The sequence below is a fragment of the Quercus robur genome, chromosome 8 (genome assembly GCF_932294415.1).
Source record: "Quercus robur chromosome 8, dhQueRobu3.1, whole genome shotgun sequence".
In the NCBI taxonomy this organism is placed as follows: Eukaryota; Viridiplantae; Streptophyta; class Magnoliopsida; order Fagales; family Fagaceae; genus Quercus; species Quercus robur.
Window position 1 is genome coordinate 15,953,515 of NC_065541.1, and position 18,206 is coordinate 15,971,720.

At 33.6% G+C, this 18,206-nt stretch overlaps 1 protein-coding gene across 1 annotated transcript in view; it reads right to left on the minus strand.

Moving 5' to 3' along the window:
* Positions 1–280: 280 nt before the first annotated feature.
* The window catches only part of LOC126695941 (receptor-like serine/threonine-protein kinase SD1-8), a 68,179-nt gene continuing 50,253 nt past the window's right edge, over positions 281–18,206 (minus strand). Inside the window, exons 2-15 of the mRNA XM_050392735.1 lie at positions 15,814–17,203; positions 15,534–15,650; positions 15,228–15,385; positions 14,926–15,133; positions 14,544–14,781; positions 14,307–14,457; positions 13,919–14,221; positions 2,875–4,165; positions 2,639–2,764; positions 1,749–1,906; positions 1,444–1,654; positions 1,065–1,302; positions 807–957; positions 281–729 (exon numbers count right to left, since the gene is read on the minus strand). Of these exons, the coding sequence (XP_050248692.1) occupies positions 424–729; positions 807–957; positions 1,065–1,302; positions 1,444–1,654; positions 1,749–1,906; positions 2,639–2,764; positions 2,875–4,165; positions 13,919–14,221; positions 14,307–14,457; positions 14,544–14,781; positions 14,926–15,133; positions 15,228–15,385; positions 15,534–15,650; positions 15,814–17,071 (4,914 nt within the window). The 5' untranslated portion in view covers positions 17,072–17,203 and the 3' untranslated portion in view covers positions 281–423. The remainder of the gene's footprint in view (positions 730–806; positions 958–1,064; positions 1,303–1,443; positions 1,655–1,748; positions 1,907–2,638; positions 2,765–2,874; positions 4,166–13,918; positions 14,222–14,306; positions 14,458–14,543; positions 14,782–14,925; positions 15,134–15,227; positions 15,386–15,533; positions 15,651–15,813; positions 17,204–18,206) is intronic.

The window sequence follows — 18,206 nt, forward strand, 5'->3', positions numbered from 1 at the left end:
CAAGGGCATAAGCATATTGGTAACAGTTACGTCGAGTGAGTTGTTGATTCCATCATGTTATTTTGTACGAAAGATATTTACTTTAACGGATGTCATGTTATAGACTTAACCCTACAATATTTGTTTTTCTAGCAACATCAATTTTAGTTGTGAAAGGAAAGACAGAAGACCTATTTGATTCACAATTTGAATTCTCAAAACTACTTATTTCTTCACCAACAATTGGTCCTGGTAGCTTAGACGTGGCTTCGATTCATTTGTTATTTGAGAAGAATTCAAATTTCTTAACTAGTGCAAAATGAATCATAAAATTCTAGTGTCAAAGAAGATTAACACAACATACTCGAGTATTGGAATACTAGAATACTAAGTTACTAAAAGTATAGTGAACAATATTGTTGACACATATAATAGAATGATCCTTTATCGAGCCTCTAGTAGTGTAATAGACATCTCATTGGTTGAAGATGATTGATGCTTGCTCAATGATGAATCTGCATCAAGTGAATTTTTTCCAATAAGAAAACCAGGTTCTTTAGGTTCAGATAGTAAACTTTCGCTGCCTAACATCATAACCACAGATGACATGTTAGGCCTATCCTTAGGATGCTGTTGCACACATAAGAGACTAACATGGATGCAACGCAACATCTCCGGTAGAGTGCAAGAGTCGTCAAAGCACATATCAATTAGTTCCAAAGGCCTACCTTCTCTCCATAATTTCCATGCCTAAAAAAAATTGAAACTTCCATCACTAATTGCTTCATTATATGTAAAATATAAATGTAAAGTTTTTGGATCCTCACATGTCCAATGAGATTAAGACTATGGTTTGGATGGAAAAACCCTCTATTCTTCTTTCCACTTACTATCTCTAGCAATAATATCCCAAAGCTAAAAACATCAGACTTTATTGAGAAAAGCCCATCAATGGCATACTCAGGTGCCATGTATCCACTGCAAAACACCATTAAGAATGAAACGTGTCAATTATAATAAATATAGACTAATAATGACAATAAAAGAATTAGATTAAATAATTTTTTTTTTAAACTAATACTTACTAAGTTCCAACTACTCTATTTGTGTTTCCTTCAGTTTGATTTTTCTCAAAGGTTCTAGCCAAACCGAAATCTGATATTTTTGGGTTCATCTCACTATCAAGTAACACATTACTTGCTTTAAGATCTCTGTGTATAATCCTTAGTCTGGAATCTTCATGAAGATAAAGAAGCCCCCTAGCAATGCCATTAATAATGTGGAACCGCTTAGACCATGGTAGAATTTTGCCTCTTTCTTCATCTAACAAGTTTCTCAGTTATGTTAGTAAGAGTCCATCTTGAACTATAAAACAAATAAAAAGCACAAGTTCTATCTTCTTTGGAAAAACCATAACAGAATTATATATCTAACTAAAATAATTATGTTTTGAGAGATTCAAACCAAAAATGAAGGAATCTAGACTTTTGTTGGCCATATATTCATAGATTAGCATTTTCTCCTCTCCTTCAATGCAACAACCAAGAAGCCTAACAAGATTTCGATGCTGAAGTTTGGCAATCAATAGTACTTCATTTATGAACTCATTCAATCCTTGCCCAGAACTTTGTGAAAGCCTCTTTACAGCAATCTCTTGTCCATCTGTTAGTGTACCCTAGAAATTCACATTTGTAGGAAGGTTACCATATACTGAGTATGATAAGTGCTACTTTTTCTTAGAGTCCTTAAACAAGAATGTTGTAAGTTACCTTGTATACAGGTCCAAATCCACCTTCCCCAAGCTTGTATTTGCTTGAAAATTTGTCAGTGGATTTTTCAATTGTAGCTAGGTCGAAGAATGGGAGATCCAACTCTTCTTTTTGGCTTCCAATGCTCCGATCTATGATCACACTGTTCTCCATTTTTTCTAATAGAAAAAAAAGGGGATTTACATTATGTGAGAAATAAATATGATAGCTATAACTCATTTTGGAGTAAATACATATTAGTCAACCAGACTATAACCTGATCAGGAGCCATTTAACCAAGCCAGAACCATAGCCTGGAAATTTACCAATAATATGAAAAGCATAAAAAAATGACTTACTCCTAGCAAAACGTCATGGTTTTACTGATTCAATGATATTGCTCTATTTAGTGTGGCAATGGTTAGTGGCGAATCTAAGGAGGGGCCAATTCTTTTAAGAGTACTAATAAAATCGTATAGATTTGTAAATATATTGCAAATATGACCATGGCCCCGACCTATATACCTGGTCTGTGGCCATCCTGCTCTTAATATGACCATGTGATCTTTTTGGCTCACAATTCAAACCCATTTAAAAAAAAAAAAAAAACAAGAAATCGGTAATTTTGATTAATTTATTAATTATATATGTCTCTAACTCAAGTCGGGGTTGCCAAGTTATATGGACAATACAAGAGGGTCGAGTTTAAGGAAAATCTTGGTTAAATCTTAATCATGGATATATCTGTAATAAATTCTTTCTGATTGCTATGCATTTTTATCATGAACAAGTGGATACGCACATATCATAGTTTTCCTGTTTTTCGGAAAATTAGTAACTCCATACATTTCTAAGAAGTTCAATTAAACAATATGGCAAATATGTTTTCTGCAGGTAATAGGTCACATTACCTCTGAACTTTGTCCTGCTTTTGCAAGTGATGTAGGCAGTTATGAACATCCCAGAAACTATGGCAGCGACAAGTGCAACTACAACTATCACTATAACCCTTGTCTTTTGCTCCGTTTTGGCCTCTCCTGTGTCAGTATGGACAATCAAAGCAAATACAATTAAAACTCAGCCAAAAAAGAAGAAGCTATGGCAACAGATATTCAAAAGAGAAATAAGAAAGAAGACAATTAGATACCTAACTCTGAAGCAGGCATTCGAACATATAGATCCTGCCCACCATCTGAAAGTTGTCTGATATTAGTTAGATCACCATACCAGATGGCACAGCCACTGCCTCTTCCTCTGATATCCGAATTTGTATAAGCCATACATGAGCAATTGTTCAAGCATTTGATCCTGCATTCTTCAAGACTCATATTTTTGCTCACCCAAGAGTTTGTAGCATCTGGCAACTTGAGCCCACCAAATTTAAGAAACCCATCTTTATCTTTATCTTGGCAACTCAATTGAGTCCTGCGTACGCATCCTTGAGACCAGTTCATTGGGTTCCATGTTTCTTGTGATTTAGGCAGGAATCCTTTCATACACTGACAGATTGGTGAATCACCAATGATACAATTTCCATAGGCACCACAGAGGTTGTAGCTGTCACAATTGTCTCTAGGCACAGATGCATACAGGCTCCAAGTTGAATCTGCTTCAACCCAAATAAAGCGTTGACGGGAATAGTTGGTTTGGTTCATAACCATTCTTGAGATTATTGATTTATCTATGGGGTGGTACTCATAGTAAGCCTCGTTCTCATTCGAGACAAAATTGAACTCGAAAACAGGGTTGGGCCTTAAATCCGGTGCACCACTGAATCTAAGGCCATTCCACGGGCCACTCCTGTAGTACACCACCGAGCCTTTCCACATAACTGCTTCAGGATTGTCATGAAGTTCTATTCCCCAGGTAAAGTCTCCAGGAGATGGATCATCCCAGTTCTTCCATGCTGATAAAGTCCGGTCAAGACCGGATTTCAAGTCCCATCCAACCCTCATTCCTGGTAACAATGTATCAGAAGGATAATCAAAGCTTTGCCACAAATAGTTTCCTGAATTTCCATCATTCCCATCTCTTAGTACTAAATTCCCAGTATCCAAAAGCTGTACTACTGGATTTGAAGCCTGTTTTGTTGAATTCGCGTACCAAACAATACTAGTATTGTGGCTAAGAATAACAAGATTGCCTGTGCTGTTTATCATCAACACACCAGACAAGTCTTTGATTGGGTTGCTTCGGTTTGCTACCCAAACAACTGTTGTAACTGGGATATTCTTGTACCATATTCCCAAGTAACGGTTGTTGGAACTACCTGGACTGAAGAAACCCAATTCAAAGCTTCCACCTGCGGAAACCAATGTCCTGCCCTCACTGACTGTCTGGGATTGAGTAATGCTATCTGCTGCATTGGTGCAAGAAGAGAATAGAAGAAGTAAGATGGTAACCTGAAACATAAAAGAATTCATCTCTATTGCTCTCTCTTATCTTTGATGTTAAGTTAAACTAAGCCAATTCGGAGCCAGTTGAGCAATTGGAATGGAGTTCAGTATACTATGAATCACTTTGATGCCACAAAAAAGGCTTGTAGTATGAGTCCATGAGAATTCTACATTTGTGAATAAGTTAATAGTATTTCATGTATCAATAGATTCGAGTCCAGGTGTCCCATGTTTTATTTATTGGGTGAGGCTTAGGTACCATGCATCTAGTGCACTCAATCCGTTAAGATGGTGACACATGTTTAAAAATAAACACGTGTTCTTATATCAACGGGTCTAGTGGCACTAGACCCAAACCTAGTCTCTACCGATTGGTGTAGGATTTGAAACGTGTGAAAGAGAAATGAAAATCAAAATACGCTACTTGTTGAAATGGTGAAAGAGATGTGCCTTGTCTCACATATTAAAGTGACTCAGAATTTTGTCTTTTGTTCCTTTCTAGAAAGAATTTCTAATCTTCTCCACAAGTTGTTGGGTAGGCGGAAAATTTGACTTGGTTTACAGGTTAGGCCTGCATGACAGACACTGGCAAGACTTAGAAGGAAAATAACAAAGCTAATTGGACAAAATTTATGCGCAAAGACCGTATATCAACTCTTGTGAGACTGTTTAACATAAGTGTCTTTTTGGGACCATAAATTTTTTTGCCAGAACCTTATCACCATTATGATGTGACAGATTGTGGGTAGTTGTTTATTACTTTTACATAAATTAATCATTTTTTTTTCTTTCTACAACTCACCATTTATCATATCACAGTTTAAGGTCTCAGATTTTCTCTTAGCAAAAACTTGAGAGAGATTATTGAACATTCTAGTTGGCCTTTTCATCATTTCATCATCATGAGTCATGAGAGAACATTATGTTATACATAAAGAAGAGAGAGAGTAATTTAAGTATAGTAGAGATTAGTTTTGAAACACCATGAAGCATGAACACTGACAATGACATGAACACAACATGACAAGACATGATAACACCACAATTCTTGAAAAATGAGAGGATAGGATACTACAATTAATTAAATGTATTTTTAGGTATGTTTTATTTACTTATAGGCATATTTTAGTTTATACTCTTTTTAGACTTTAGTAATTTCCTTGTGTTGAATACCCACATAAAATGGGAATAATTACCGGACCAAGCAAATGGGTCATTTTCTTCTTTGACATTTATAAAAGTGCAAATTACACCTCTAAGTTTAGGGGTTCTGAATTTTACACATTGAAATTTTAGAATGTGGATTTAAGTTTTAACCCCCTAAAGTTAATATTCTGTTTGGGCAGTGTTGATACAAATGAGCTTTATAAAGTAGTGATGAATGTTGAAGGCTTTGAAGTAGAAATCTTTGCTAAAACTTTTGATCATTTGGTTAATGGTGAAAAGGCAGGAAGGGCTTTTATGGCTAAAAATGGAGAAATTTTTCAACAAAACCTTCTAACTTGAGGTCACTGGATATGTTTTGTGAACCGTGTTATTAGTGGTATTATGGTAGTCTTTGGGTTATTAATTATGGAACAATTCAATATTTTGGAAGGTTATGTATTAATGTTAGCTATATTGTCGTAATCTTAGGGTTTTGTTATTATAAGTGTGCTTATGGATGGTTATGCAACACTGACTGGCATGGTTTGGGATGGTTATGAAACGATGTTATATTTTGGATGGTGGTAATATTGTAACATTCCATAATTTTGATACCAATTAAATTATTATACATAAATTATAAAGGAGACCTACAATTAAATGGATTAAATTGATTTGGACCTAAGATATTAAAAAATAAAAATAATAATAATAAGATAAATACTATGGAATATGAAGCCCAAGTGAGGTGGCATAAGTAAATATATAGACCTTGAAAACCCTAGCCTATTTCCTCTTAAGTTACACGTGTATTTTTTGATGCTGCCTCCTTTTGCTTCAGCCGACTATTGAACCTTGCCTTTCTTCACTGTGGCATTGAGTTGGAGTCTACAGGTATGATTTTCTCATGCTCTAGATTTAAGAAGTTTGAATAGTCAATAGCTAGCAATTGTTATGAACCTAGACTATCATTGTACTAATAGAAAATAGCTCATATAATTGTATTATATTAGATAAAGAATGGTCAATATGTCAGGAAGCTTTGAATTTGTGCCTGATAGAGTAATAGGCTTGGACTTATCAATTAAAGTTGTCACCATGTGAAAGGAAAAAAGGGTTGCTTTGTGGTTTATATATAGTTGTTTATAGTCTCACTCTTTTCACTACCATTTTCATTGTCCAAATAAGTGTCCAACAGTGTCCTTATGCTTTACAGCATCAAGGGAGTTTTGGGTCATTGGGTGAAAGAAGTATAATATGTGGCTGCTACTATTTGACTAATAGATATAAATGTTGGGCTGATCAGATATGTATATATATCACGTGGCTTCCAATATTGGGTGAATATATATCATATTAGAGTGAATAGATTCCAACGGCATCAAGAGGGAATACAAAGCCACTAGATTGATGAATTAAGGCTATCACGTGGCTTCAATATTAGGTTGAATATATATAATATTAAAGTGAATGGATATGAATAAAACATATGGCTGTTACATTTAGATTGATCAGATATTCATTACTCGACCATATTGAAGTTTCATGAATATCTATGATTACCTTAATGAAAAAATCTGATTAGGTAGCAATATTTTTAAGTCCAAAAATCTGATCAAAACTGAAAGTGAATTGGATAATTAGGTGAATAAATGGAGAATTTTGGATATATCAATATTGTCTAGGATAAAACCGTTTAAGTGTGAAAATAGATTTTTAAGTGGGAAATTTTGTATTGATGAACCTATTTTTTGGTGTTGCTAGGTTCTAATTTTACTGAATTGTTGTGATTCAAGGGAGGTTGATTTCTTTTACTTTTGCAACTAAGAGGTAAGTGATGTTTACTAATTTTGGGGGTTTTCCCAAAACAGTGTTGATTATTAAACTATTTTATATCAAGGAAATATGTTGATTATTCTATATATAAATTGATATCTTATAAATGTTTGATATGCACATTTACTATTCGTTTTATGAAAAACTTGTGGGACAACCTAAATTTAGTTAAACTTGTATGTGTGAATATATCTTTATATTTTTTTGAGAATTATGAATGGATTATTTTTGTGAGCATATTGAATATGTTTTGAAAACCTATGGCAAGTCGTGATTAGAAGCTCAATATGGTATTTAGTTCTTAGCAAGGGACAATCATATTGCAGCTAGTCCTTAGTAAGAGATTGTCCCAGATAAGGGGACAATGCACATTTGATAACTCCTTAGTAAGGGAGTATACTATTGAAGATCCAAAAAGGGAAGCTCCTTAGCAAAGGAGTGCACCTTTAGGTTCCAAATGAGTCATTCTTAAGAAAAGGGATGTAAAAGAGGTTCCAATCTCAAAAAAGGGACAACACAATTCTGTCAACGAGACGTAAACGTTGACCACGAGAAAAGCCTAGGAAATTGTTTATATGATGGTATATATATTATGATGGCTCACAATATAAATATATTATTTTTTTTATGTGAAATATTTGATGACAAAATATTGGTGAGTTACAAGTTATGAATTTGTTGAAAGAATTATTTATTTGAAAGGTTTGTTCCCACACCCTAATGTTAGTGAATTCCACTTATTGAATTATCTCACCCCTCTTTATTTCCCCTTACAGATACATTAGAGGAATTATTGGAGTAGAGACTTGTGAAAGACAACAATTATGAATTATTTTGTGGAACTGAGAAGTTTATTATAATTTTTATGACATTAAACTTTGTACTGGAGAATTATTTTAAGGATGTTTTGTTTTTGGTGGATTAAAGCTCTGACATTTGTGATAAGATTTTAGATTGTTGGTTTCTTTCATTTAATATTTTTTTATGGATTATTTAGATTAAATAGACTTTTATTGCTTATGATTTTGGGGCGTTACAAATATTATGATAATCTATGTTATGAAAGTAACATATCTATGTTATGGTTGCTTTGCCCCTTTTGTGTTGTTATGAATGATGTTTCTTATTCAGTATATGTATTACAGCACATGCCTTCAATATATATTCCTTGAAGGAATATATCCATGTTATGGATGATTCTTTATCATTTTATTTTTTGGTATGATGGAGGCTTTTTTTCGTTATTCAGATTATATATTTATGGGTGCCTTGAATATATTCCTTGAAGAAATATATCTATGTTATGGATGGTTTATCTTTATTCAAGATATGTATTTTTTGGAACTTAATAAAAGAAAGTTTTAACTTTTTAATAATTTTTTTTTTTTTCATTTTACATTGTGCTAAACACTGGAAAATATTTTATATAGTTTTTCATGCATACAACCAAACACTGTAAAATGAAAATGTTTTTTTGAAAATATTTTACATTTTATATTTGCAAAAATTTTACGTTGAAACAAATGGAGCATAAGTGTCACATAAGCTTGTTATGTATGTTTAGTTTGTCCAATAAAATGATGTTATGTCATTTCTATTATGCCATGTCATTTCATTATGTCACATAATATCATTTTATTGGACGAATTAAACACACACGAGAACTTTATATAATATTTAATTAAAAATACGGATGAAGGCTTCTGATGCAAATAAAATATAATTTTAGGAAGTATAATCCAAATTCTAACTGAAGATATAAATTTCAAAGAATCCAAAATTTTAGAGGTTTATCTTTCACTTTACCCTTTCAACTTTATAAGCTCACAACTACTACCGCAGTGTCCTAGACAGCCTAGAAAGGCAACATCTCATCTTTTCGGCCCTTTGGGCTAAAGCAGGTCACATATCGTCCAAATAAAAATAGGCCAACAATGGACTAAAAAGAGGAAGCTACGACAAAAGTCCAAAACTCTTCCTTCTTGGGCTACACGTTTAAGAACCTGACCTGGACCAAAAAGGAGAAGCTACGATAAAAGCCCAAATATCTTTCCTTCTTGGGCTTCACGTTTAAGAACCTGACCTGACCCCTGGCCCTGAGACGCACTTGTATTTCTTTCCATGTGGCACTCGAATTTTTTTTTTCTTTGAATGAGACTGTGTAAGACTTGTAAGTCATAATTACTTTTATATGATTACTTTCATGAGAAGTGTTATGTTTACAATATTTTCATAACAATTTTACAACAAATTATTAGTTCAAATTTGAATATAAAAAATGAAAAATGTTAAATTTTAATTGCAATTACTTATAATTTAAATATTATATATTTGCTAAGAGTTTTGTAACCCAATTGATTAATACTTTTTAGTATTTTTAACGGAAATTTCTAGACTTTTCAAATTTTCTATTCTCTTTCATAAGTAGTTAAGTATTGTCAAATTATAAATAAAAAATAAAATATTTATTAGAACTTTTACCAAAAAATAAAAAAGTTCCCTAATTTATGAATTTTGAATTTCTAAAATTATTTTTATATCATAATTTTTTGGGTCCTAATTTATTGGAATTGAAATTTTTATATTTATATTTATGTCCTTAATTTGTTTTATTATTAAATAATTCTTAATTATGTAATAGGGCTATTTTTGTAAGTATAGAAATTTAGATATTAAAGAGTTAAATTCTAATTATGTATAGTATTTAGAATGAATAATAAAGAAGAAAGGAAAATTTTATTTCTCTCAAACTTTGCCCAAATATTAAAATCCTCGTAATTCCAAAAACTCTTTCATCATTCCAATCCTAGAAGTCATCAAAATTGCCCTAAAAAGGCAACCAAAAAAAAAAAAAAAAAAATCACAAGAAAAGTACGAAAAATGGGTCAGTATCATTCAAAACCAAGATAAGTCGATATATTTGAGGCAACCAAGGGGTTGTTTCGACGTTCTATGCTCGAAATCGTTAATGCCCCATTTTAGGACAACGTTGTTTGTGCACCCAAATCCCAACCAAATCTCTTTGGAAAGTGCATACCATATATAGCACTAATTGTTTCCTTATCTGTATTTGCATATACTCGTTACCATTTCCTTTCTTATATTTTACACACATCAATTGTATATGTATAGCTCCCATTATGTGTTGAAATTTTTTTTTTTTTTTGGCGTAAAATTATTTTTGAATAAAGGAATATCAAATCATCCTTAATTTAGGCACAGTCAAAGCTTCCTAGGTTAACTATCACTATATATAAATAGGACTTTTTGACAATATGCCTACATCCACGGAGTTGTAGCAATTTTCATGATGTCAAAGAGAATAATATAAAGATGACAGTGCATTACAATGTCACAACAAATCCTAATTATGAAGTGACAATATATACTCCAAATAACAAGTCCAAACCGGTCCAAAAATGGGCCAAATGTTTTTTTTTTTTTTATCCTCCTTGGACTATGCTTCACAAAATCCCATTTAAAATTAAACGCTTCTAAGTTGGGTCAGGCCACAAACCATATTAAACACAAAACGAAGTTCCATATGACCCAAGAAGTGTAAATTGAATTTTAACCTTATTATGTGGATGATTAAGTTGTATTTTTAGAGTTGCATGACGTATTGGGATACTTTTTTTTTTTTTGAGAAGAAATTTGGGATACTAATTGATTATGTTATTTAGAGATGGCTAAACATTCCGATCATATTGATGTCAAATTTTAACAAATTGCCAAAGAGTTTTGTAGCTCAATTAGCATTTTTTGGTATTCCTAATAGAGACATATATGTGTGGTTTGGATCCGTGTTTCCTTCAGCATTTCACGTTTGCGTTTTGATGGGCGTGGGACCCATGGCTACAGTGGCAGGAAGTAAACACGCAAAAAAACTCAGTTGAAACGCAAAGAGGGGACAAAATTTACTGTTTATCACTGTTCACGCACTGTTCATGCACTGTTCACGGGTCCCACAACACTATTCACATATTTAAAAATTATTTTGCTACAGTATTTTCAGTTTTCAGTTTTTAATTTTAGTAAAAATAAGTTGTATCCAAACGAACCCATAGAGTTTCAATCGTCCATCTTCCAATGCAACCATTGAATTATAATTTTTTTTTTTTTTTTACAAATTGATTAAATTTCTCATAGATAATGAAAAAACTTAACAGATGCTTTAAGAAAATTAGTTTAAGAAGTATTTTTAGAAACTTTTTTATAGAAAAGAAAATAAATAATTGATTGTTTTGACAGTTTTTTTTTTTTTTTTTTTTTTTTTTTTTTTTATAAAAATTGTATTAAAATTTTTTAAAAATGGTCCATTAATAAATGCTCTAAGACATTGGTTAGTCCATAAATTATTTAGCGTCGGTGTATTGTTATATGATTCCGTAATGACTTACTTAACTGAGGCCTAAGAGTGCCCCCTAGCAAGGACAAATACTTGGATAGTATTGGAGCACAGGTTCTCACAAAAAAAAGTCAGCTCCATAATGAATTTCATGTGCAGAGCCCACCCATTTTATGAGAGTACTCTTGGACTATCTACGTACTTTTCCTAAAAGCAAGAATATGGCTTCTTCAACTCTAGCCTCTGCTATCAATGCAGAGTTGGCTGCAATTTATAAGGCATTTCCTGCATTCAATTTGCCTGGGTGGTTTCACACAACTACAACAGCCCCAAATTTAATGCAGGACTAAAAAGCTGCTATTGCTTTCAAAGAGCATATTTCAGTACTTGCCAAATTCCATTACTAGAGCCCGTTAGGCGTTAGATATTTCGGTAGTTGAGAAGTAAATACCTCAGTACAAAAGGCTAAAAACGTTGAGATGTAGCCTATTGGAGGTACTCCATGCTTTTTGCAGCTAAATCAAGCTACTATTTACAATTTAGATCTTGTCTGTCCAAATCCCAAGAGCCCATTTTCTGCTTTTTATTTTTTAGAAAGTTCTGCTTCTGCTTTTTGATAAAGATATCCAACTACTTAAGTGGATCTACCACTCAAGATTTTATATTATGTACCTCCAAAAATTGTTAATGTTAGTCTTAATTTATACATTGAACACGTAGAAACCTAAAATATCAAAATCGAAAAAACTTGACGTGAAAATTTTATTCTTTCTGGTCCACAACCAGGAAAATAGACCACCTTGACCATTAAGCCATGGTTTTGATTGTCTACACTCCAACCTCAATCTTACATGTCTCTTGGATTTTATATAGAATTATATCTTAAAAAAAAAGAAAAAAAAAGAGAGTTGCCTACATCTTTTTCACTATACATATAGGAAAATATTAATAGATGTCTTTAAAGTATTTATTAGTGAACTATTTTAGAAATATTTTAATAAGAAAAGAAAAAAATTAATATTTTGACAATTTTTTCTATTTTTCATAAAAATAATGTTAGAATTTTTGTAAAATAGTTTGTTAAACATTTCTTTAAAAGTACCCACTAACATTACCTTTTAAAAAAAAAAAAAAAACCCACAAAAAGTGTTCATTATCCAACTAACCCCATAAAAGAAAATTTTCAGATACAAGTTGATTCCACTGTTTGCATATATGGCCACACAGGGCTGGTTGGGCTTCTTTGAATGCTTCCAACATTTAGTAGGTCAATAATAAAGGCTTTAATTTCTTGGAAGAGAGCCAGTACTATGAACCTATAAAGTCTGCTTCAACTTTTCATAAAAAGATTTCCAACTCCCAACTGCTCCTTGACTTTCTGCTTCCTTCAAATTATGGCAGCCCCAAACAAGTCCTCAAGCAAAGTGTAAATTTTCTGAAACAAATGCTAGTCGGCTTCAACTTTTTATAAAGTGTTCTAACTAATCCCACTAATTGGAACTACATCTTGAGTTAATTATTTAATTCACATTGTAGAAAGAAGTCTTTTAACAACATTGAAATCTGAGTACTGATTATCATTGCTAGAAGCTTCCAGCTGCTACAAGTGGTCGTTTTTTTTTGGTTGATTTGGCTACAAGTGGTCTTATAACTGCAACAAGTAACGTATTTATTATATGTTACCAAGCTTCGTGTTAATTTTCCATGACCACTGCTGATAGATAAGTTGAGGGCGTTTTGGGATTTACCAAAAAAAGTTTAATTTTTTTTTTTCCTTTTTTGTCTCAGTTTTATATAAAAATCATTTAATTCTTAAGTTCTTAAAAATAAATTAGGTTTTAATTTTTTTTAACAAATTTAATATAAAAGTTTTTTAAAAAAACTCTATCGTGTGATAAATACTATTCATATAAGCTATCGAAATTTTTTTTAAAAGGGAAACAATTTTAGGCATTTTCTAGCAAACAAGATTGTGGAATGTACTTCACTCTTTAACTTGTGTGAGACCAATTTGATTGACCACTCCGAATTTCAGTACAGGGTACTCCGTAGACTTTTATGAAAACCACTTGTTATACATTTAACTTGAGGAAAATAAGAGAATGGTATATTTTGGGTTAGTGACAAAAGGCACTCATCTGGGCCAAACCATGTACACTGGAAATACAATACAGGGGACAATGTGGTTCTGTTTATGCCTCTGCGCCAAACTTCAATTCATTTTGGACAAACATTGTATCAGGTCTAAACAAGCTCCATCCGGAAAATCATGAAAAGCATTGGTCCATTTGTTGTGAAATAAGGCATTTTACGACATGGCACAAATAATTAAACATCAGTAAGTTAAACACATTCAGGAGAAAAAAAAGTGACATCAATATTGGACTATAGGTTACAAAATGATAGCAAGAAACAATACTCTGGATAGGTGATACATGATCACACACCTATGTAAACAATCATTATCGAGGGTCTAGTAATGTAATGGTTACTTCGTTGGTTGAGGATGATTCATTCTTACTTGATGAAGAATTTGCATCATGTGGCCCCTTATCTATGAAGAAACCAGGTTCTTTGGGCTGCGGCAATACACTTTCACTACCCAACATTAAAAGAACAGTTGACAAGCTCGGCCTATCGTCAGCACGTTGCTGCACACATAGGAGACTAACATGGATACAGCGCAACACTTCTGAGAGGTTGTTTGAGTCGGTCAAGCAAGCGTCCATCAGCTCCAAAGGCCTGCCTTCTTTCCATAGTCTCCATGCCTAAAAATATTGAAAGTTACTTATCATTAATTGGTTTAAGTGCTTAACATATTCTGAAAATAAGTTCTAACTCTTAAATACTTACATGTCCTATAAGGTTCCCTTTTTGGTCTTGGTGATACAGCCCTCTAGATTTCTTTCCACTTACTATCTCCATCAACAAGATTCCAAAGCTAAAAACGTCAGATTTTGTTGAGTAGAGTCCATCAAATGCATACTCTGGTGCCATATAACCACTACATTGCACCATAAATTAGGATAAATAACTACATTAATGAAATTATAGATTTATTCAGATATATAGCATATGAATAGTACTTACTAAGTCCCAACCACTCTGTTTGTGTTTCCTTCTGTCTGATCCCCCCCAAATATTCTAGCCATGCCAAAATCTGATATTTTGGGATTCATCTCACTGTCAAGTAAAATGTTACTTGCCTTGAGATCTCTATGTACAATCCTCAATCTAGAATCTTGGTGGAGATAGAGAAGCCCCCTAGCAATCCCACATATGATTTGGAAGCGCTTGGACCAATCCACAACTTTACCTTTTGTTTCATCTAGCAAGTTTCTTGTTCAAGTTAATATAAAATTCTAAAATTCTTAACCAGTCAACTGAAATTTTACATATTCAATGGAAAATTGAAAACAGAATTACACATGCCATTCCCTACTAAATACAATAGGTTTAAAGGGTTTCATACCAAAAATGAAAAAGTCCAGGCTCTTATTTGGCATGTATTCATACACCAGCATCTTCTCTTCTCCCTCAATGCAACAACCAAGAAGCTTAACAAGATTTCGATGCTGAAGTTTTGCAATCAGTATAACTTCATTTTTGAATTCGTTCTGTCCTTGTCCTGAACTCCTAGAAAGCCTCTTTACAGCAATTTCTTGTCCATCTAGTACACCCTGAAAGTTCACATTTGCAAATCAATCTAAGAAGTCTGAATAAAATGAGTAGTATTTCTTTGCTATTTACTTTTCCAACACATTGCAAATTTACCTTGTATACTGGTCCAAAACCACCTTCTCCAAGTTTGTTGTTAAGTGAGAAGTCATCAGTGGCTCTAGAAATTGTGGACAGGTCGAACATTGGAAGCTCCATATCTTCTTCTTTACCCCTGCTGCTATGACCCGTTGTTCTACTTCTCTCCATTTTCTCTGATAAAGGAGAATGAAAAGAAAAAAAACAAATATATATATATCACAATGACCTTAACTCAAGGATAAAACATGTGAAGAGAAGCACATTATGATATATATTTAGATTAATTAGTAGATGTTACACTATCTTTATAAGAAACTTTACCTTTTAAGTTTTTCCTGATTCTAAAAATCAAATAGCTAGCTAAGAGCATTCCAGAAGCTATCACAACGGAACACACAACTAGCACTGTTATCTTCTTCTTATGACCATCTTCCATACCTTGATATTAGATTTAGAAGTGACAAAGCAAATTCAGTCAAAAGTATATACAGAACTAAAAAATATTTTAAATTCTTCCAAAAAAAAAAAAAAAAAAAAAACATTTTGAAAGACAATTAAAATCACTTATTGAAGATCTTCTTTCACAAAATAAAACTCATACCTAGTTCTGAAGGGTGCATTCGAATGTATAGATCCTGTCCACCAGCTGGAAACTGTTTAATATCTACTAAATCACCAAACCAGATAGCGCAGCCAGTACCTTCTTTGATATCTGAGTTTGTATAAGCCATACAAGAACAGTTATTCAAGCATTCTGCCCTGCATTCCTTCAGATTCATACTTGTGTTTACCCACGAGTGTGTGGTATCTGGGAGTTTCAATCCAGGAAATGTAAGAAACCCATGTGTACTTTTATCCTCGCAGCTCAATGGTTTACTACGTACACATCCTTGGGACCAATCCATTGAATCCCATCCTTTTTCCGACTTCGGTTTGAATCCCTTCAAACATTGACAGACCGGAGAGTCAGTAACAAGACACCTTGCATAAACCCCACAAAGGGCATAGGTATCACAGCGGTCTATAGGCAGAGATGAATAAAGCTTCCAACTTTGTTCTGTCCATGTGAAGCGTTGAAACATAGAGTTAGTTTGGTTGGGAAGTGCTCTTGAAAGGAGTGCCTGTTTGAGGGTATACATGAAGTAGATCTCATCTTGATTGTACACAAATTCGAAGGCAAACACTGGATTTGACTTTAGTCCAGGTGAACCACTGAAGCCATAGCCATTCCAAGGACCAGTACGGAAGTATATAGTTGAGCCTTGCCACAAATAAGCTTCCGGGTAGTTATGAAGTGTCATCTCAAAAATAAAGTTTCCAGGAGATGGGTCATCCCAGTTCTTCCATGCAATTAAGCGCCTGTTGAGACGTCTCTTTAAATCCCAACCATGTTTCATTCCTGCTAAAATTGTATCAGATGGGTAGTCAAAGCTTTGCCACAAATAGTCTCCTGAATTGCCATCTGTTACCACAAGATTCCCGGTATCCAAGAGCTGTAACAATGGACTCTGAGCTTCTTTCAAAGTGCTTGCTGACCAAACAACCGAATCATTGTGAATGAGGTTAAGATTTCCAGTGCTGTTTATCATCAAAATCCCAGATGAATCGTTGATTGGGCTAACTCTGTTTGCAACCCAAACAACAGTTTGAACTGGGATGCTCTGGTACCAAATTCCCAGGTAACGATTCTTGGAACTTCCAGGACTGAAGAAACCGAGTACAAATTTTCCTTCTCTGGACACTATGATGTTACCGTCGCTTAAAGGTTGGGATGGAGATATGCTGTCTACACCATAGCAGATTTTAAACAAGAAACAGAGTAAATTTGCAACGACAAGAATAGAAGAAAGAAGGCCCATTGATTCCTAGTTCTTGACCTCTTTGGTTCCTATACAAAAGTTCAAGATAGGCCTCTAGGACCATTAGAAAGGCATAAACCCTGTACGACACGGCAGTGACTTGGACGCATGTCTTCCGGAAAAGAAGACAGTCTTCTTGTGTTACAAAATGAAGGAACCTACTATAAAAGTGACTAACGAGTTGAAATTTTCTTATTTCAAGCAAAGAAAAGAACAGGGATATATATAAATATATATATATATATATATATATTGACATGACACCACATTTTTCATTATTTATTTAAATATATAAACACCATGCTCTATGTAGGCGAAAACCGCATTTTCATACGATTCCACTTTGGTCTTTAACTTTTATTTCCACTGCTTTTAGTCTCTATCTTGAAAAATGTGTCTCGTTTTTATCCCTACCGTTACATCAGAGATGGAAAATGCACACGTGGCAAACAGAGTGCACAGTTGACACACTAAAAGCTGACATGACCATTAAAATAATAATAAAAAAATGTTATTTGACATTAAAAAATGCCACGTCAGCATCCAAATTAAAAAAAGAAATAAAAATAAAAATTCACATGAATTAAGATCTAATAGTATCCTGAACAAGAATACCAAGAACACCAACCCAGACTTAAAATCTCAAAATTGAAAACCAAAAATCACGAATAACTCAAAAAATAAGATCAAAAAATTAAACATAAGATCCACATCAGAATAAACATGAATAAGGAATAAATAAGAACAAGATCAATATTCCAAGCACAAAACAATCTTTCTCGAACTATTAACAGGGATCTAAGCATATAGAACAAACACATGAACCCGTAGCAAAAGCAACAAAATATCAAACCCCAATAGAGTTGAGATTCAGAAATCAAAGCAAAAGAGAGGGTGAGACACGATAAGAGTTGAGAGAGCTAGAGAGAGGAGAGAGAGGCAGACCCACCACCACGCCACCATCACTAGACTACCCCCACAACCTAGCAACAATCCACACCACAAAACACCGAGGAGGAGATACAGTTGCATTGGCACTTCGGTTGACGGCATTTTCTATGTGATAGGCGGACTCAAAATCAGTGGCACCGCGGTTGGGACTGAACCTCCATGAGTTGCGGCAAACACAGAGGCT